This window comes from Magallana gigas, chromosome 1 (assembly GCF_963853765.1).
Source record: "Magallana gigas chromosome 1, xbMagGiga1.1, whole genome shotgun sequence".
Classification (NCBI taxonomy): domain Eukaryota; kingdom Metazoa; phylum Mollusca; class Bivalvia; order Ostreida; family Ostreidae; genus Magallana; species Magallana gigas.
This window is the reverse complement of record NC_088853.1, coordinates 49,831,157-49,849,415: the sequence shown is the minus strand read 5'-3', so window position 1 is coordinate 49,849,415 and position 18,259 is coordinate 49,831,157. Positions and strand designations below refer to the sequence as shown.

At 31.9% G+C, this 18,259-nt stretch overlaps 1 protein-coding gene and 1 long non-coding RNA gene across 2 annotated transcripts; both read right to left on the bottom strand.

Moving 5' to 3' along the window:
• Positions 1–439: 439 nt before the first annotated feature.
• LOC136269615 (multiple epidermal growth factor-like domains protein 10) lies at positions 440–13,807 on the bottom strand. Its single transcript, XM_066079570.1, has 14 exons — positions 13,705–13,807; positions 13,256–13,393; positions 12,041–12,172; positions 5,592–5,729; positions 5,263–5,397; positions 4,607–4,744; positions 4,269–4,403; positions 3,169–3,300; positions 2,812–2,949; positions 2,397–2,537; positions 2,028–2,165; positions 1,448–1,591; positions 1,152–1,266; positions 440–1,069 (listed from the first exon to the last, which is right to left on the bottom strand). Exons 4-14 carry the CDS (start codon positions 5,713–5,715, stop codon positions 904–906), a joined length of 1,506 nt encoding a protein of 501 aa, XP_065935642.1. The 5' UTR covers positions 5,716–5,729; positions 12,041–12,172; positions 13,256–13,393; positions 13,705–13,807; the 3' UTR covers positions 440–903.
• Positions 13,808–14,654: 847 nt separating this feature from the next.
• Positions 14,655–17,847, bottom strand: LOC109621082 (uncharacterized). Its single transcript, XR_010708694.1, has 3 exons — positions 17,687–17,847; positions 16,714–16,814; positions 14,655–15,750 (listed from the first exon to the last, which is right to left on the bottom strand). It is a non-coding gene; the product is annotated as an uncharacterized lncRNA (long non-coding RNA).
• Positions 17,848–18,259: the final 412 nt, after the last annotated feature.

Below are 18,259 nucleotides of genomic sequence, written 5' to 3'. Positions count from 1 at the left end.
AGATCAGATAACGTAGAACGACCTTATAATGTACAACTTAGCTACTCTTACTTATGCATCTTTATTTTTTCAAGGTGTCAAGATCTCCATTAAAGAATGAATTAGTTACATTAAACACCCGCTTAAAACTGTACAGGGAAGCAACATGGACAACTTATTTCGATTTCTTTTTAATGCAATTTGTTATATTCAATAATTTTAGGATACTTTGTTAAGATTATTCCAGGTTGTGGTCATAAAACAGAATCAACATTTTATTAAATTATGTTTCCGGTAATAAGTGTACTAAGAGTATACTTGAGAGAGAGAGAGAGAGAGAGAGAGAGAGAGAGAGAGAGAGAGAGCTAGGGATAGAGAGGTCTTTCTTTTGTATATCTTGCAATAAGTTGATATAATGATTATTTAAGGAGCAAGCTAGATTAACAAATTTAATATTGTAATAACCTGTTTATTTACATAAACATTATAAAAACATAATGTAATATTTATAAGAAAAAAACAGAGATGAAATTCTTCGTACATCATTTCTTTACAATATCTGTGTTTTCTTGTCATTTCAATGAAAATATGTGTGAGCTGAATAAAAGGCTATACTGTCATTGTAATACTTAAAGGAGGTTTTTTTTGTTATACCTAAAACCAGCTGTTAAGATTAATAATTAGTTAATGTTTTGTTGCCAGCTTCTAGTTTCAACATGAACTTTAATAAAAACCAAACAAACAACATTTTTAATTCTCACTTGATTTTACAAACTGATGCAAATTAGTAACAAAATCACATGCATGCAATTTTGTTTCAATATCATTAATATTAAAATATCCAAGTCTTAAAACTTTACAGGAATTCCAATTATATAATCATTCTAATAAAACTAACTCCTAGTCATCTTTGAGTACCAATGATTATTGAAGGTCATCATAATCCGGATTCTTTATAACTTCACCAACTTCATCATAAACACAATTGTCGCCCGTATACATGATATTAGAAATTTTGCTGGAGCTTAAGTTTCCATTTTTCTCGTTTTCTTGCTTACGTTGGCACTTTGGCAAATGGTTTCTTAGAACTCTACAAAACAAAAGATAAAATTCATCATCTAGGTTCATTTTTAGAGATGAACGATGTATTCTTTAACATGCGAGTTTCTTACCTGATAACGAAGCATACAATGATAAAAACACTGACACAGAACAATGAAATAAAAGTGTAGAGTGGAGCTGCCAGCTGACATCTTGCTTCAGTCGATGGCAGAAACAGGTCATTTTCTGCGTTGAAAAATAACAAAAAATTATAATATGCTCTTTTTTCAAAGAAATAAACACTTAGTTTTGTTTTTTTTAATATAAATATAAAACATATAAGATGAGAATCTATTTTTAAATATAATGTTCAAATCGCAGTGTAATCAGTTTTTCTGTATTAAAATCCTCCAGATACTAGGAATACCTTCAACACAAAAGTCTCCTTGAAATCCGCTGACACATCCACGTGGACATTGACCAGTCACGTGGTGACATTGTTCCCCGTACACGTAAAGACAGTTTCCACAACTCAGAGAGCAGTTTGATCCATATGTGTTGTTACTGCAAACTAAAGTTTAAAAATGACAAAGTTATGTAACCTAATTGTATTTTTGCTTTTCAAATGAAACTAGCAACTATATATTTACTTAATTTAATAAGTAGCTCATTATTTATTTCTTTTAAAAAGAACAATACAGAAAATTTCCACATGCTGGCAGACTACTTTATATTCTAGAAGTGATAAAAAAAAAATTCGAATTGCCAAAAAAACCCAACCAACCTACCAAGCTAACCTGAACAACCAACTTAAACAAAATTGCACCGAGATGTTCATTAACCAAAAAATATCAAACGAGCAAAAAAAAAAGAATAAAGGAATAAATATAGATCTACCTTTAAAAAAACACTCTACCTTTAAAATTCTTTTTCAAAAATTCGAATCTATTTTTTTTTCTTTAAATTGTTAAGGATAATCTTTAATTTTCTGTGTTATATCTACTCACTGTTTTTACACTGAATGCCTTGATACCCATCGTTACATCCATTGGAACATGTGCCATCTATGTAGTGGCATTGTTCTTTGTGCAAACAGTGACCGCAATCATTTGCGCAATTTTCCCCAAATTTACCTCCGTTGCATTCTTTGTAGATAAACATTTGAAATGTAAATATTATAAAAAAAAAATGCCTATCAATTTTCTTTACTTAATCATTTAAGGATAATAAATGCATTTTTATGATCAACTAATGAACAACTGATGCACACTATTTAGTATTGTGGTTTGACCTACTTATTTGAAGGTCGTCGTTACATGTAACAAGTATTACACAACTTTTTTTCATTATTTACTACAAGGACTGAACCGTCTTACTAGTATCACAAGTCTGTCCTTTCCATCCCACTTTGCACTCTCCCTTACACCGCCCTGTCACCCTGTCACATCTCTCTGGAATTCCACAGTTGATGCTACATTTGTCTTCACAATTGTAACCATAGGGACCATAGGGACAGGCTAGAATTAAAAAGGTGTCAATTTTCACAATACATCTTTAACATGTTCTTAAAAATATTGAGTCGGTTCTTTATCACTACATATAACACTTTAACAGTGAAAAAATGAGTAATGAAATGTAAATTAAAAAAGAAAAGGAATGAAACAGGAAATACCCCAACTTTAAGAAACGATGTAACTGATGCTTGAGAAAACAATGTACATGTCATTCCTGCATGTTTCATCTTTGTTTTGAAAGTAGCTTATATAGTATATAGATATTTATGTCATATACCAATGTCACAGTTAAAGCCCGTGGCTCCTTTGTCACACCCATTAGGGCAGCTACCGTTCACGTGATTACACTGTTCTCCATTTCTGCAGTTTCCACAGATCTGTTTACAGCCTAATCCATAAGTGTTTTCGCTACATTCTGCCATTAAAAATGGTACAATATTTGCTAATAAGTACCAATTATATACACCAATGTAGAAATTTAAAGCGTTGGAGCATTAAAATAAAAACAAAATAATAAGGTATACCTTTATTATACACATTCCATACTTTTTTCCTTATTTTAACTGTGGATTACTTTTATACGTTTTATTTATTCAGTATATGTATATATACATCTAGATGATTTTTGTACTACCATTTTGGCAGGTTAAGCCATTCCATCCACGTTTACATCCAAACTCACAGTCACCATTAAATCTGTTACAGCTGTTGCAGTTTGCACCACATTTGATAGTACAATTTGGACCATACCAACCCGGAAGACAAGCTGTCAATGATAAAGTATTAACAATGAAAAATCGTTCCTGTTTTCTTACAGGCTATGAATCAGTCATTAACAAGGACAAGTAATATTTATTTCCCTCTTCTTTCTTGTCAAGCCCTGCTTTCACCAATATGGCATGATATCAGTTGAATTTTTTTTATCCTTTCCTCATTTTATCTACAGATCAACTCCTGTATAGTACAGTCATATATATGTATTCAACAAATTCAAACCTTCTAATTTCAAAACCTAATGTTCCAGCTTTAATTGCAAATAAATATTGAATTGTAATTCTTAAATTTTATTCTATTATATTTGTTCACGTGACACAATAAAATAAAATACCACTGAGTTGACAACTTAATCATACGATGAAGCACAACTACTGATTTCTGTTAATAGATTCAATAATACCGCTATTCAAGTAGAAAATCCCAATTTCTCTCATGACATTAAAATATCCAGCATAATGTTACTTAAACTAGAAACCTAATTCTTCACTTACATACTTGTATACCAGCGATCATTTCATGATCTATTTAAATAAAAAGCTAAGACAGGATCGATATGAAAAATAAATCATGGACAGATAAGAACATTGAAACAGGCCACATGCGCGGATCCAGAATTTTTTTCCAGGGGGGGTCCGAAGGATAATTGTGTTTGCCAGGGGGGGGGGTCCGAGGCATATTTTCGCGATAATTTTACTATGTAAATTTAATAAATTTTCATTTTCCAGGGGGGGGGGGGGTCGGGACCCCCCCGACCCCCCCTCTAGATCCGCGCATGGGCCATATGTGTAATTTGTTTTGTTTGTTGGTAGAATTGTTGAACTGTAATGTCGTAAACTAACGTGTGAGCAGAGTCAAACAATAACATTTATTTGGTTAATATTGAACATGCGATGTTGTTTTCTATTTTTGATAATTAAAAAAAAAAGAGATCGACGTTTTCACGCGTTTAAGTCTTACGCGAGTCACATGTATCTGGTTTCCACCCCACTTGACAGTGGCAATGTCCTGTTTTCCTGTCACATATCCCAGACATCTGACAATGGATGCTACAGTTGTGTTGACAGTTGTATCCATACGACCCGTTTGGACATTCTAAAGGAAATTAATCAATTTCAAAAACAATGGAACCATTTTTATTTTTTTTTTGGGGGGGGGGGGGTCAATTATCATTTCTTTTTGCACTGTTCGCAAATAAAAAAAAATTGTATACACAATGACAGATTAAAGTAGTAAAGCTAAAACAAAAATGCAAGTGGTAATGTAAAAAATAAGATAATAGTGTTACATTGAATAACCTTCTATACAACTAGGGCCATGGAATCCCATGTCACATCCTTTCATACATGTCCCATTAATGTGGTAACATTGTTCAAAGTTAAGACACGAACCACACTTCTCTGTACAATTGATCCCATACATATGACTATCACATGCTTAAAGATAAAGATAACTCATAATCATATATTTAAATAATACAGAAATGAAAATGGTTTTCCTATGTAATACAATTTAACATTGTTTTACATGCACTCTTTCACGAGGGCCGTTAAAAAATTTCGCGGACCCTGCTATTTTTACGGTAATCAAATAGAGATTTAGTTTCACAGAAACAAATACATGTATCAGTATAAAAACAGCATTTTTTTTTATCATTATAGGAACTTTCCCTTTAGTTAATTTCTATTACAAATATTGTTGTAAGAATATCGCAAAATTGTATGTATTTAAGTACAGTTTTTAAATAAATTATGGATAGCTGTCATTACTGGTTTACAATTTTGATGCAATTTTATTGATATTAACAATCATTTTCTTGATATCTTGATATTCTGTGTTGTATTTATTTCGTAAATGACTTAAAGAAAACAATTAACTACTACATACTTTATAAAAGATGCGACGTATATTATATATTCATGTAAAATTCATTCATTGTTAACAACATTCTTACGTGAGTCACACTTTTCTGGTTTCCAACCGACCTGACAGTAACAATGTCCTGTTTTCCTGTCACACACCCCAGGCACCTGGCAATGATTACTACAGGTATCGTGACAGTTGTATCCATACGACCCGTTTGAACATTCTAACATAAATTATATAACTTGAAAAAAATCTATGCAATATTTATTTTTGAATCATTTGTTCATTCAATTTTTCAGAATTTGTTAAAGTAAAAAAATAATTTTTAAACATCATAAAAGATTAAAGTGGTAAAATTTCAAATTAAAAATTGCAAGTGCTCTTTTAAAAAGGATTGATATTGTTACAATGAATAACCTTCAATACAATAAGATCCGTGGAATCCTCTGTCACATCCATTCATACAAGTTCCGTTTATGCGGTGGCATTGTTCAACGTTTAGACACGAACCACATTTCTCTGTACAATTGATCCCATACATATGACCATCGCATGCTTAAAAACAAAAATATATGGAAATAATATTCACACATCTTATGTATTACAGTATACTTTGTGGTACACTTTTAAACTCACATAATTAATACACAAATGTTTATTTCAATATTAGACTATATTTTTATACACTTGTGTTAATGTGAATGGTCTTTTGATTTTATGACACTGGCTTTATTTAAAACCAACAAAGGTTGATAAATCCACACCTCTTTTGTTAGGTATTTTGTATGAAAACTTTATCAAAGCAAGAGTATGAGGTATGATATTGATACAGGAGCGAATTAACAAATTATTGCGGGTCTATGTTTGTAAAAAAAATAAATCATCAAAAGGTAAACAGTTGAAATAATAATGCATACGTTACATTGACGAAAGAAGAAGTGACAGGCAGATGTCACACTCCGAAAAGCGTATGCTTGAGCCTATTTACGGTCTAAAATCTATTTTCAGCTTTCAAGAAACCAATAATTATAAAAAACTAAATTCCTGTAGTAAGTTGAAATTTAAACTCAGGGAACAAAGTACCATCAAAGTACCAAATAAATAACGCTGACTAGCAATTTATGAATTAAAATTTCTATTTCATCAAATTGTCTCTAACGGGGTTAGGTTAAGGAAGCATATGAGCAATTCAGCGTCTTATTTTGTTTGTAATACACAAAATGATCAGATGAAAATACTCATCTGAATCGGTTCGAAAACTTTTTGTAAGTGACACTGCAATGAAACCGGGAAGTACATTACTGTCACCTCGGTACATAATCACGTGATAACTATCAATTAAAATATATTTTTTAACATAAAATAAGGTAAGATAAAACAACATAACCCAGCAGTTTCCTCAAAACAATAAACATATTAAGTAAAAAAGAAACATCTCAGTATTGTTAATAGCTGCAGAACTGTAGCTCTCCGGGGGGAAAATATTGACAGACCAGAGAGCTACAGGGCCACCCATTGAAAAAATTGTATATTTATTGCGCTAGTTTTGGACTGATTTAATCTCGATGTTAATTCAACATACTTGATTTTCCGAGGTCGGTAGCGTGTTTCGGAGAAAGTCTGGGGAAAACAAAGAGGCGATATCAGTGGTAAATTGCATGAAGAATTTAATGGTACTCATTGTTTTCATAGAATTTGTGTATAAATAAGGTCAATCAGTCCAAGACTAGCGCACGTTTTTCTGCGCAATTAATATACAATTTTTTCAATGGGTGGCCCTGTAGCTCTCCGGTCTGTCAATATTTTTCCCCCGGAGAGCTACAGTTCTGCAGCTAACTTTTTCTTAAATATTTGATAAACCTAACTAATGTTTCAGATTTTTCATGTTCAATTCTCAACAAATAATACCTAAATACTTTAGTAGAGTTCTTAGATTGTTTTTTTTATATTTTGAATCTGCAATGATTTTCGATTAAATTTAGACAAAATTCCAATTTCAGTCATGAATGATATGTAGTAATCCACGTATTACTATCACAGGCACTTGTTTCTGAGAAAAATGTTTACCCTATAGTATAATAATAAAACAATGTATCTAACTCCGAATGAGGTAAACCACCCCCTCCCGTGTGTTGCAGTCGTTTTCGCTTTTATACGAAATGCAATGCAATGTTTAGTACCATTTTCTTCTACAATAAATTATCTAAACAACCATATATAGCATGCTTACTTTTGTTGTATTCTAATGTGCATAATCTGCGTCAAAACATGATAGACTCCAATTGAACCGTAGGCACTGACATGATGATATCGCAGAGAATAAAAAAAAATAAAAACTAACGTGATTTAAAAACATTCTCAGTGTCTAAAATTTGCAAAAAAACTAATGATGTTTAAATAAAAAAAATATTGCAAAATAAACGTTTCGTTAAGTTAATTGAATATGAATTGATGATCAGCCACTGCTAGCTGCTATTTTTAGCTATTGGTGAATTGCAAGGTTTTCGGTATACCTCGGGAATTTTCATTGCGTTGAAAGAAAGAAGAAGACAATCAACGGATAGTGGATTTTTAAAACATTTCAGGTGGTAGAATTTGAAAACACAGTAAATTTTGCAATGGAGCACAAAGAAGGATTTTGTTCATGGTATGAATTAAATACAATAATTAAATATGAATTAAATGAATAACTATATAATAGACAGCTTACACTTATAAAGAAAAATACAAAAACCTTTTTTTTTTCAATATACTTTAAGTTAATGGTTTACAATGGGCTGTGTGTATTTTGCAAATTTAAAAAAATCACAGTCACTCAGTTCTGATTTTACTAAAAAAAAACCTACAGCATACAATGCTTATATTTCTGTATTATACCAAGGAGGTTTTTTTGGTTTAATCTGAGTGCATGTTTGGCATCCATGTTTTTCCTTCGAGGTTATAAATAACTCGTTCAGTTTTCCTGTGTAATTTTAGAAACAGACTCCTCGCCAATTAGTATCCGAATTACTATTCTCTGCGATATCATCATGTCAGTGCCTACGGTTCAAATGGAGTCTATCATGTTTTGACGCAGATTATGCACATTAGAATACAACAAAAGTAAGCATGCTATATATGGTTGCTTAGATAATTTATTGTAGAAGAAAATGGTAATAAACACTTTTGCATTGCATTTCGTATAAAAGCGAAAACAACTGCAACACACGGGAGAGGGTGGTTTACCTCATTCGGAGTTAGATACCTTGTGTTATCATTATACTATAGGGTAATTTTTTTTCTCAGAAACAAGTGCCTGTGATTACTATTATAATTTTAATTCTTACAGCAGCGTGAAAGGGACATAAAAAAAATTAAAAATCGGACGAATTAGGATCTGTTCGAACAAATAAGTTATTTGTTCGGACGAATTACAATTTGATCGAACAAATAAGTTATTTGTATAGACGAATAACCTATTTGTGCGGAGGAATTAGGTATTTGTTCGAACGAAATAGCTATTTGTTCGGACGAATTGTGATTTGTGTTCGGACGAAATAGGATTTGTTCGGACAATATAAGCTATTTGGTTTGAAGAATTAGCTAATTGTTCAGACAAATCAGGATTTGTTTAGACGAGTTTGGATTTGTTCGGACGAAAAAGTTATTTGTTCGAACGAATTACAAGTTCTCCGGACGAATTGGTTTATTTGTTCGGACAAATGAGGATTTGTTCGAATATAATAGGATTAGATCGGACAAATAAATTATTTGTTCGGATGAATAAATTATTTGGTCTAGATAAGAAAATTATCATAACACTGAGAGAGAGAGAGAGAGAGAGAGAGAGAGAGAGAGAGAGAGAGAGAGAGAGAGAGAGAGAGAGAGAGAGAGAGACAGAGAGAGACAGAGACAGAGAGAGACAGAGACAGAGAGACAGAGATAGAGACAGAGAAAGAAAGAAAGAAAAAGGAAAGAAAGATTTGATAATCATGGATACGCAGACGTGAAAAGTCTAAATCAGTTAACGAGATCATGCACAGATCCAGGATTCCATGATAAAGGGGGGGGGGGTTAAAGATAAGTTTGTTTATCCCCCTCCCACCACCCTAACTCCTCTTCCGATCTTGAAATGCATCCCCTGGAGATGCCCATTCTAGGCAGGTTTTTCTTAAGTAGCTAACAAAAAAAATTCACGCTATGCCATAACAAATAATATTACTCCCGCCATTTATTGCAGAATTATGACAGATTTTTAGACTTGTGAGACTTATATTCTGGCAGCAAAGCAGATATAAAAAAAGATTTCAGATATTGTATAAATGCAAAGGCATCGAAAGATATTTCATATTGGGACAGCGAAATTCATCGATAAGTTTGGGGGGTGGGGGTACTTAATTTTTATTCCTTACCTTTGAAAACATAATATGTGTATCAAGATAACGCAGTTCATATTGATATTAAAGACGCAAATGTGCATCAACCATATATCTTAGATAATTTTAATTTCTTATGTTTACATAGTAAAGTTACCTAAAATAGGTCCAAGACCCCTTGGTAAACATGGATACATGTATTTCTTAAACAGCCCCCATCCCCCCGGAAACATGTTCAGGATCCGCGCATATGCATGTATAACCACCAATCATGTCCACGTAAATTTGATTCAACTTATCAATCTCTGTTAAACTTCAAAGACGTTAACAAATCCTTAAATGGATTTCCATGAATCGTGTGCTTACATATCATACATACTTTCAAAGCTCATAAAATATATGAGATCACTTGTTTCTAACTTACAATTCAAGGCTCTAATGTCGAACCTATGTAATTAATGTACTGTTGATTGTCAAAACACGCCAGAACAATGTATATATACCCCACTGTTAACCGTGTAAGCAATAAAGTTAACACTTCGCCTCTCCATTAAACAAAAATTGACAGTATCATCGCCACTCAAAAAACTACAGATCACCGTTCTTTACTTCATTTCAGTTTAAATTTTCAAATTTAATTTTCTGTTCTGGCAAAATTATTTTGGCGACGACCGCATCTGCCGCCTCTGTTCCAACATCATTGACAAATCAGTGACCAGTACTTGTAGAACAATTAAATGCTATCATTTGAAGGAAAAACGTCTTTAAAAGAAAGGTCCGGGGTGGCCTGATTTCAGACCTTCTCCCCTTTCATTATCTACATTATTGCCAGATCAGATTGTCTTGTGAATTACTTATAAAAATTTAATTTTTTATGTACAAATATAAATTATTCGTCCGAAGAAATAACAAATCCTAATTCGTCTGAACAAATTACTTATTCATCCGAACAAATCCTAATTCGTCTGAACAAATCCTAATTCGTATGAACAAATCCTATTTCGTCCGAACAAACAACATAATCGTCGAACAAATCCTAATTACTCCGAACAAGTCGTAATTTGTCTTAGCAAATCCAAATTTGCCAAACAGATCGTAATTCGTCCGAACAAATCCTAGTTCGTCCGACGAATAAGCTAACTATTTCGAACAAATAGCTTATATTGTTCGAACAAATCCTAATTCGTCCGAACAAATAACTTATTTGTCCGAACAAATAGCTAATTCCTCCGAACAACTATTTTTTTTTCATCTGGCACTTCCACGCCACCGTAATATTTTAACGAAAATATGTCTCTGGTTTTATCATTACCTTTAAGTCTACGTTTGGATGTTTTGATATTTGAATAGTTACATATTTGATAATAATGGATAGTCATTTTGCAGAACTAAATTCTTAAACACCCACTCTGTAGTTTTGATAAATACCATATTTTTGTTAACCAATAAACCCATCCACAATTCGGAAAGTATATATATATATATTTATTACCTAATCAAAGGGATTTTGTTGTTTTATTACAAATTAAATATTTGCGTCTATTTTGAACTGCCGGTCAATAGACTGCGATCTATTAGACAGCCGGTCAATAGACTGCGATCTATTGGACCGCTGGTCAATAGACTGCGATCGGTTGGACCGGCAATGTTTTTCAGAACGCAGGTATGTTAATGTTACATCCTTTCGATAGTTCCCAGGGAATGTATATTCCTTAACATAGACGCTGTTTTTAGTACTTGGTGAGACCAATTCAATGTTATCAAAATGGAGTATCAAATAATCAACAGTTTTAAAGCATCATACAAGGTAAAAGACTATTTAAAATCTAAAGGGTTGAAGACTCCTCCTTCTTTGTGTAAACTAATATTAAATTGAGATGTTGTAATGCATGCAACAGGTTTTGTGCATGTAAAAGATGAAAAAAATCTTAGTATATTGCATAATGGCACGAAAACCATCTGCAATATGCAAATTGTAAACCCCGAAAACTAAAAAAAGAAATTAGGCAATAAAACAATTATTTAATGCTTGAACAGTCAATAGACCAGAATGTTTTCCCTTGGTGCAGGGAACAGCTCAGTATGATCTCGCCTTCGGCCGTTGGCCTCGGGCAATAGATCTTACTGAGCTGTTCCCTGCACCTCGGGAAAAACATTCTGGTCTATTGACTGCTCAAGCATTAAATAATTGTAGAATATATATATATATATATATATAGAGAGAGAGAGAGAGAGAGAGAGAGAGAGAGAGAGAGAGAGAGAGAGAGAGAGAGAGAGAGAGAGAGAGAGAGAGAGAGAGAGAGAGAGAGTATGAGTATACGCCGAAGAAGCGATCAGGCGAAACGCTTTAGAATAAATTCGGGAGAAACGTTAACGGATTATTCCTTTATTGTCTGCTTAACTATTTAGTTCATGCAGCGCTCGCCCAAAACAGTCAAATTTTGTTTTACTTGAAAGGAAATATTTGTTTATTTTATATATGCATATAGAAGTAGATAAAGATGTCACTACCATTTTCGCAGTTTATTCCTTTCCACCCAGGCTTACATCCAAACTTACAGTCACCATTGAATCGGTTACAGCTTAAGCAATTCTGATGACATTTGGTAGTGCAGTTTTGACCATACCAACCAGGAAGACAGGCTATCAATGATAATAAAAAGAATAATATTTTCCTCTTTTATTTTTTCCAAACAAAACTTTTTTTAAAATCCAAATTAACGTCCTCATGTATTTATTATTAAAATTAAAGTTTCCTATTTTAATTACCGATTATTTTGTACAGATAAGTTCTCCCTTACATTATTATACTATTTAAAGAGACAGTACAGCTGAGAACACATGTGTGAATAACTTCAGATTCACCTATTGTATAGTTAGGAAATAAGAAATAACGTTTATTGTAATAATTGAAATACACGAAAATCCCTTTTACATATTTAATTAACGTAATTATGAGCTTCCGGAAATTCAAGGGCCGTACAAACCGGAATAATCTTATATCGTTTATTTGTACCACGTGGACTTTGATTGACAGTCATTGACACGTGCTGAAAACTACAAGATCTTTGTCCCACTACGGTCATCATGGAAAACGAGGTTAAAGCGATTCTCTAAATGAAACACATCCTTACTTACTCAATAATTTATAAATGGTTTACCAATTAAGGTTCATTTTAAAATGAATAGACAAAAATATGTCAAATAACCCCTCAAGGGGCCTCATTTATAAAAATAGATTTAGGTTGTGGCAACTCCTATGATAAACACGAAAAATACATGCTTACAAAATAATAATTGTGATTGTTTAAAAAACGTTGAACAGTTATTACCTATGATAAGTAGAAAAGACATATTTGTATCAACAAACCTGTCCAGGAGATTCTTCGCGAGCCCTGCATGTGTATTGTTTACAGTAAATACGCATGCGTAATAGTATAGAAGGCTGAACCCCGAACACGTTGCGATGTATTTATGTGATAGGTTATACGTAATTATTAATTTTAATGAAATAATTAGATTTATTGCATGTAGAACTTTGTAATTTTCTGAAAGTTTATACATTCATGAGTAGTACAAAAATACCGAACGCGATCGGAACATTTTTTCAAGTCGGTTTTTCGATAAGATGCGCCGTACTGTCTCTTTAACGAAGAAAACGACTATTATAGATAACTCTTGAATAAAACGACTATTTTATGTACGTTGTAATATATTTAACGTTACCTTTATTACATTTATCACCAAAAAATCCTAAATCACATCCGTTTGGACAACTTCCGTTCACGTGATTACACCGATTACCGTTACTACAGTTACCACATAAATGTCCACACTCAATACCGTACGTGCCAATGCTGCACTCTGTCAATATATATATATATATATATATATATATATATATATATATATATATATATATATATATATATATATATATATATATATATATATATATATATATATATATATATATAAAATTCATTGTCATGTAGTATGAGCATGAAGCAAAGGTTGTTTTTTTTTTTCGTGTAGCTTCTGCATTACTCTAAACATCAAAAACAGTTTAAATGAACAGTTTCACTCAAAAATAATATTTACACTAAAAACTGTATATTTTTATTTATCCTACCTTGCAGGTAAAACGTTAAAAATTTCAAAAACGACGTAATTACCTTTGTTGCAGTAAGGACCTTGGTATCCGTCAACACAACCCAGACACGTTCCATTCACAATGTTACAGTGACATTGACATTTCAGTGGGCAGGATAAGTAACATTTCTCTCCGTAATATCCTGGTATGGGACATCCTGGGATTTTTTATGTTCAAGAAAAGCAAAAATGTTTCAATCCTCTTGTAAAAAAGATATGTTTAATTTTTTAAAAAAATAGAATTTAGGTCTTCTTTAGGCTAAATATGGACCCATTCACACCTCACAGCCTACTCAATATTCAGGGTCATGAACCCTGGGGAGCATTCATTATTGTCCCCAAGAGAGACAACTCTTGAAAACATGCATTAACTATAGTCCGTTTCTTAAAGGGGCATGGTCACGATTTTGGTCAAAAATTATTTTTTCGATTTTAATGTTTACAATGCTTCAGTAAGGCATTTTTAATAGGCAACCACAATTTGAGTGTCATTTGATGAGTTATAAGAGTTAAAAGCTTACAATTCTTCCTTATGTAAACAAAGCGTTTGTTTACATTTTGAATGTTGAAGTAAAAATTCCAGTTTTAGACCCAAAATAAAGGTATTAATCGTTAGGGACTGTTTATTTATGCTTTAAATGAATAATACGATAGACAAACCAGCTTTAAAAAGATTTTTTACTGGTATATTGAACCTAGGTTTAACAAAAACAGGGCACGATCCTTGTTTACATGGCGAAGAATTGTGAGTTCTGTATCTTGCTTAAAACTCAATGACTGGCACCCAAATTTTATTTGGTAATTAGAAATGCATTCCTAAAGCATTGCAAATAATAAAAACAGAAAAATAAAATTTGACCAAAATCGTGACCATGCCCATTTAATCTTATTAAAATAAATAAATTGATAAACGTTTTCAAAGTATTTTAATTATAAATAAAATAATACATATAACAATGAGTAAAAGGCATGAAAAAGGCATGAAAGAAGTACATTTATTCATCAAATATAGTAGGCGGTACATGTACCTGGTGAATATTAAATGTATATTGCTTGTAGGTACATGTACATAAATCTACACAACTACATTCAATTAATACACTGTGTTATGTAAACTGAAAAAAAAATACACAGGTTGTAAGTCTAGAGATCTTTTTTAAAATGAATTTTCTTAAAATGAAAAATAAATTAATGAAATTGCATATATCATTCTAAAAAAATCATTATACTAATAGACACGAAGTTCAACATAAATAAAGTGATACATTAGATGAATAGGATATAATGTACAGCAATTTAAGATTTAGATGTCATTTTTCATATGAAAGGTAATTAAAACTCCATACCATTTAAACAATGAAAAGAATGTGTTTTATTGGTGTAAGTTTCATTCAAATGTTGTTTTTTTTTTTTATTAATAATATCATTTATGGTCACATCGAATCAGTTTACCTTCTTTTCTATGAATCATTTTCTCAAAGAAGTGTTATTTTCATACTTTATATTATTTTTAAACAAACATAAGACTCGAGCTTTGTTTACATAACAATAAATTCTTACCCCTGTATCTCTTTTATAACTTGACTTCTAACGTTCAAATTATGGTCAATTATTCAAAATGTGCAAGTATATCATTTTATGCATAAAGAAATTGAAATCAAAATTTTGATCTAAAATCGTGTCCAAGTCCCTATAAAAAAAACTTGTATAAAATAGTAAGGCTAAATTCCAATTTAAAAAAAATAGCTGTTTCCAAAAATGTTACATGTATATGAATATGTTATATAAAAACATATGTTAGATGGATGGGTAGGAAAAATACAAATTAAGTGCACTCGATAAAAAGTTTGCTGGTATTCATTATGTGAACACAATTCATCCAGTAACATTTAAAGTTATGCAACATAAATAAGAATGTTATGAATGATGTGTATAGAACAAATTCTTCTGTGGTTGGCTCCATAAATCTTGAAAAGATGGTGTGAGTTGGTAAAAAGGCAGAATAAGGTTCCATTCTAATCCTCATGCATTTCATTCAAGAAATATTCATTAATGTCATGGTCTGGAAACTAAAATAGAATAAACATAAAGTGTTAAGAGAATTACATGTAATTTTGCAAACATTGTGCATGCACTCATCAAATACTTACATGTATATATTCAATGACGTTATTTATGGAATGTGCAATTACTAACAATGTAATCTTTTCTAATATTGTACATACATGTATTACATCATTTTGCCACTAATTTTAAACCCAGCTGACAGTTTCTTTTTGTTATATATAGAGCGTCAAAAGATAGTTGCATCATGTGCATGTACTTTCAGTAATTTTAAAAGCCGAAAAACATTTCAGTACTACAAAACACTTTAAATTTGTCAAATAATTTTACAAATGTAATATGTACTAATGCACCAGTAAGTCACAAGTGATATATACTTTTTAAAGCAGTACAATGTATCACTTATAAGACAGCATCAGGAAACCTGGCTCAATCAATTCTGCACACACATGATAAATGTAATGAATGTGTAACTTCAATGGTGTAACTTCAAAGATATTTAGATATCCAGTGGACAGAAAGATATTAAATATATTAAACAAAGATCAAAGTCACAAACACTTATGTAACACTTATGTAACATATGATTGTCTGTATGAGTTTCAACTATCAACATTCTATGTACACCAAAATATGATTGCGTCAATAACAAAAACTAATCTGAAAAACATATTTCCAGCATAAGAAATTCATGGGATTTCTGCAAATCCCATTTACTCAGAGAGTGTAAAACACATCTCTTAAAGTTTATAATATTTTCAAACTCCTGGTATTCCTTTCAGAGGTTCCCACCCCTTAAAATACAGATAATCAAGCATATTTGCAACAAGATGCCCATATAAACCTTTCCCTTTTACACAAGACATTGTAGCTATTTAGATGACCTTGCTTAGCTTTCAATCATCTTAAACCAAATATATCTACATATGGAAGACAAGTTGTAAGTTTATTACATGACAAAGAAGTACCTTCTGGGCTTCAGCAGACATGACTGGGTCATTAGCAATATCAAATTGACAATATTTTCTATATTCCCGATCTTCAGATCATCTGGAAGCCGCAGGTAAATCTGTAGATTAGAAGAAAAAAGATACACTAGCTAGCTATCATTACAAAGCTAAATGCTGTCATTATCAAAACAAAAGGGTGTGTCCTAGATTACACTTTTCATGGGCACATGCAGTATCTGAGACATGGTCAAAACATTACCATGATAACAGCTATAACAACTCATTAAGTGGGAAATGACATATAACTATAAAATTTGTTATGGCTTTTCATACTCTCTCTCTCTCTCTCTCTCTCTCTCTCTCTCTCTCTCTCTCTCTCTCCATGATCTCTCTCAACATCTTTGTCAGCAATATTTCTAGTGCATTGTGGCATTATTGAAATATATATATATGGTTCAATCATGGAAGCAAGACAATCAATAACAATTACATGTACATGTACACTGTAAATACTCTCTCTCTCTCTCTCTGAGTCTATCTCTCTCTCTCATACTCTCAATCGTTTAATGTTATATTTACATAACAAATGCAGACCCTTGATTCATAAACACTCTCATCGTTAATAGATAAATAAGACATAAAGTTAACAGTTTGAATGAGATACAGATATCAAAACCACATGTACAGTGTATACATTGTACGTGTCGAGGAAATTCTGTATGGAAATGACTGAAAGCATGATTGATACAAACTCAATATTCTAGGAAAAACATACAATATTTTTTAACGTATGCTACATAACAATATGTGTAAAAACTGACTATAATACACCCGCATACACATTTCATACTAAAACATGTCTTTCAAGTCACATTTCATCAACGACCATTAATTATCGACATTTTTGTAACATGTGTACTAGACTTAATGCATTGTAGGCTTTTAAAAGAGTTTTTGAGTAGTTTAACAATGTAAGTAAGTATGTTCTTACCGACGAATGACTACTCCTTAGCACGTTTTAGATTGTTGACAAAATCGAGGATTGCTGTTCAGACTGTTTCATGCAGAACAAAATTTAACGAGATAAGGCTAATCACCCCAAACTTCGACTTCACATTAATAAACAATTCTTCTGCAACTTTAAATAATTTAAAAGCTTGCCAATATAATAAACAAAAACTTTTACTTACTTTTTCCATTTAAACTCCTCTCTCGATTTTCACGAGTATGAAACTGGTCTCGTTAAAATCCCGAGATATACGACGTTTTGACTTTCTCGGGTTTTTTCATTCTTTCGTGAATATAAAAACCAGAAAGGTTCCGATTATGCTAATAAGGCTGTGAGGTGTGCCATTGCTTGATCTGAATTGTTTACTTGTATGGTAAAGACTGACCGTAACTGTTTCTAATTTTTCTTGTTTAAAAATCTTGTAATTATGAGGTTTTCTATGTCGTTCTGTAATCAAGTTTTGCTAATTTTCTAATCACTTAGAAGGAGCTTAATTGTTTAAGATTTAAGATGTGAAAATCTTAGAAATATAAAAGATCATTTGTGAACACTCTA

Bases quoted from the DNA above. Each gene is read 5' to 3' on its own strand.
- LOC136269615 (XM_066079570.1), bottom strand. From the start codon at position 5,715: ATGTATGGGATCAATTGTACAGAGAAATGTGGTTCGTGTCTAAACGTT. The intron at 4,404-4,606 runs GTTATTCAATGT...AATTTCCTTTAG, and splicing joins TGGCCCTAGTTGTATAGAAG to AATGTCCAAACGGGTCGTAT. The intron at 3,301-4,268 runs GTAAGACTTAAA...TATCATTGACAG, and splicing joins ACCAGATACATGTGACTCGC to CTTGTCTTCCGGGTTGGTAT.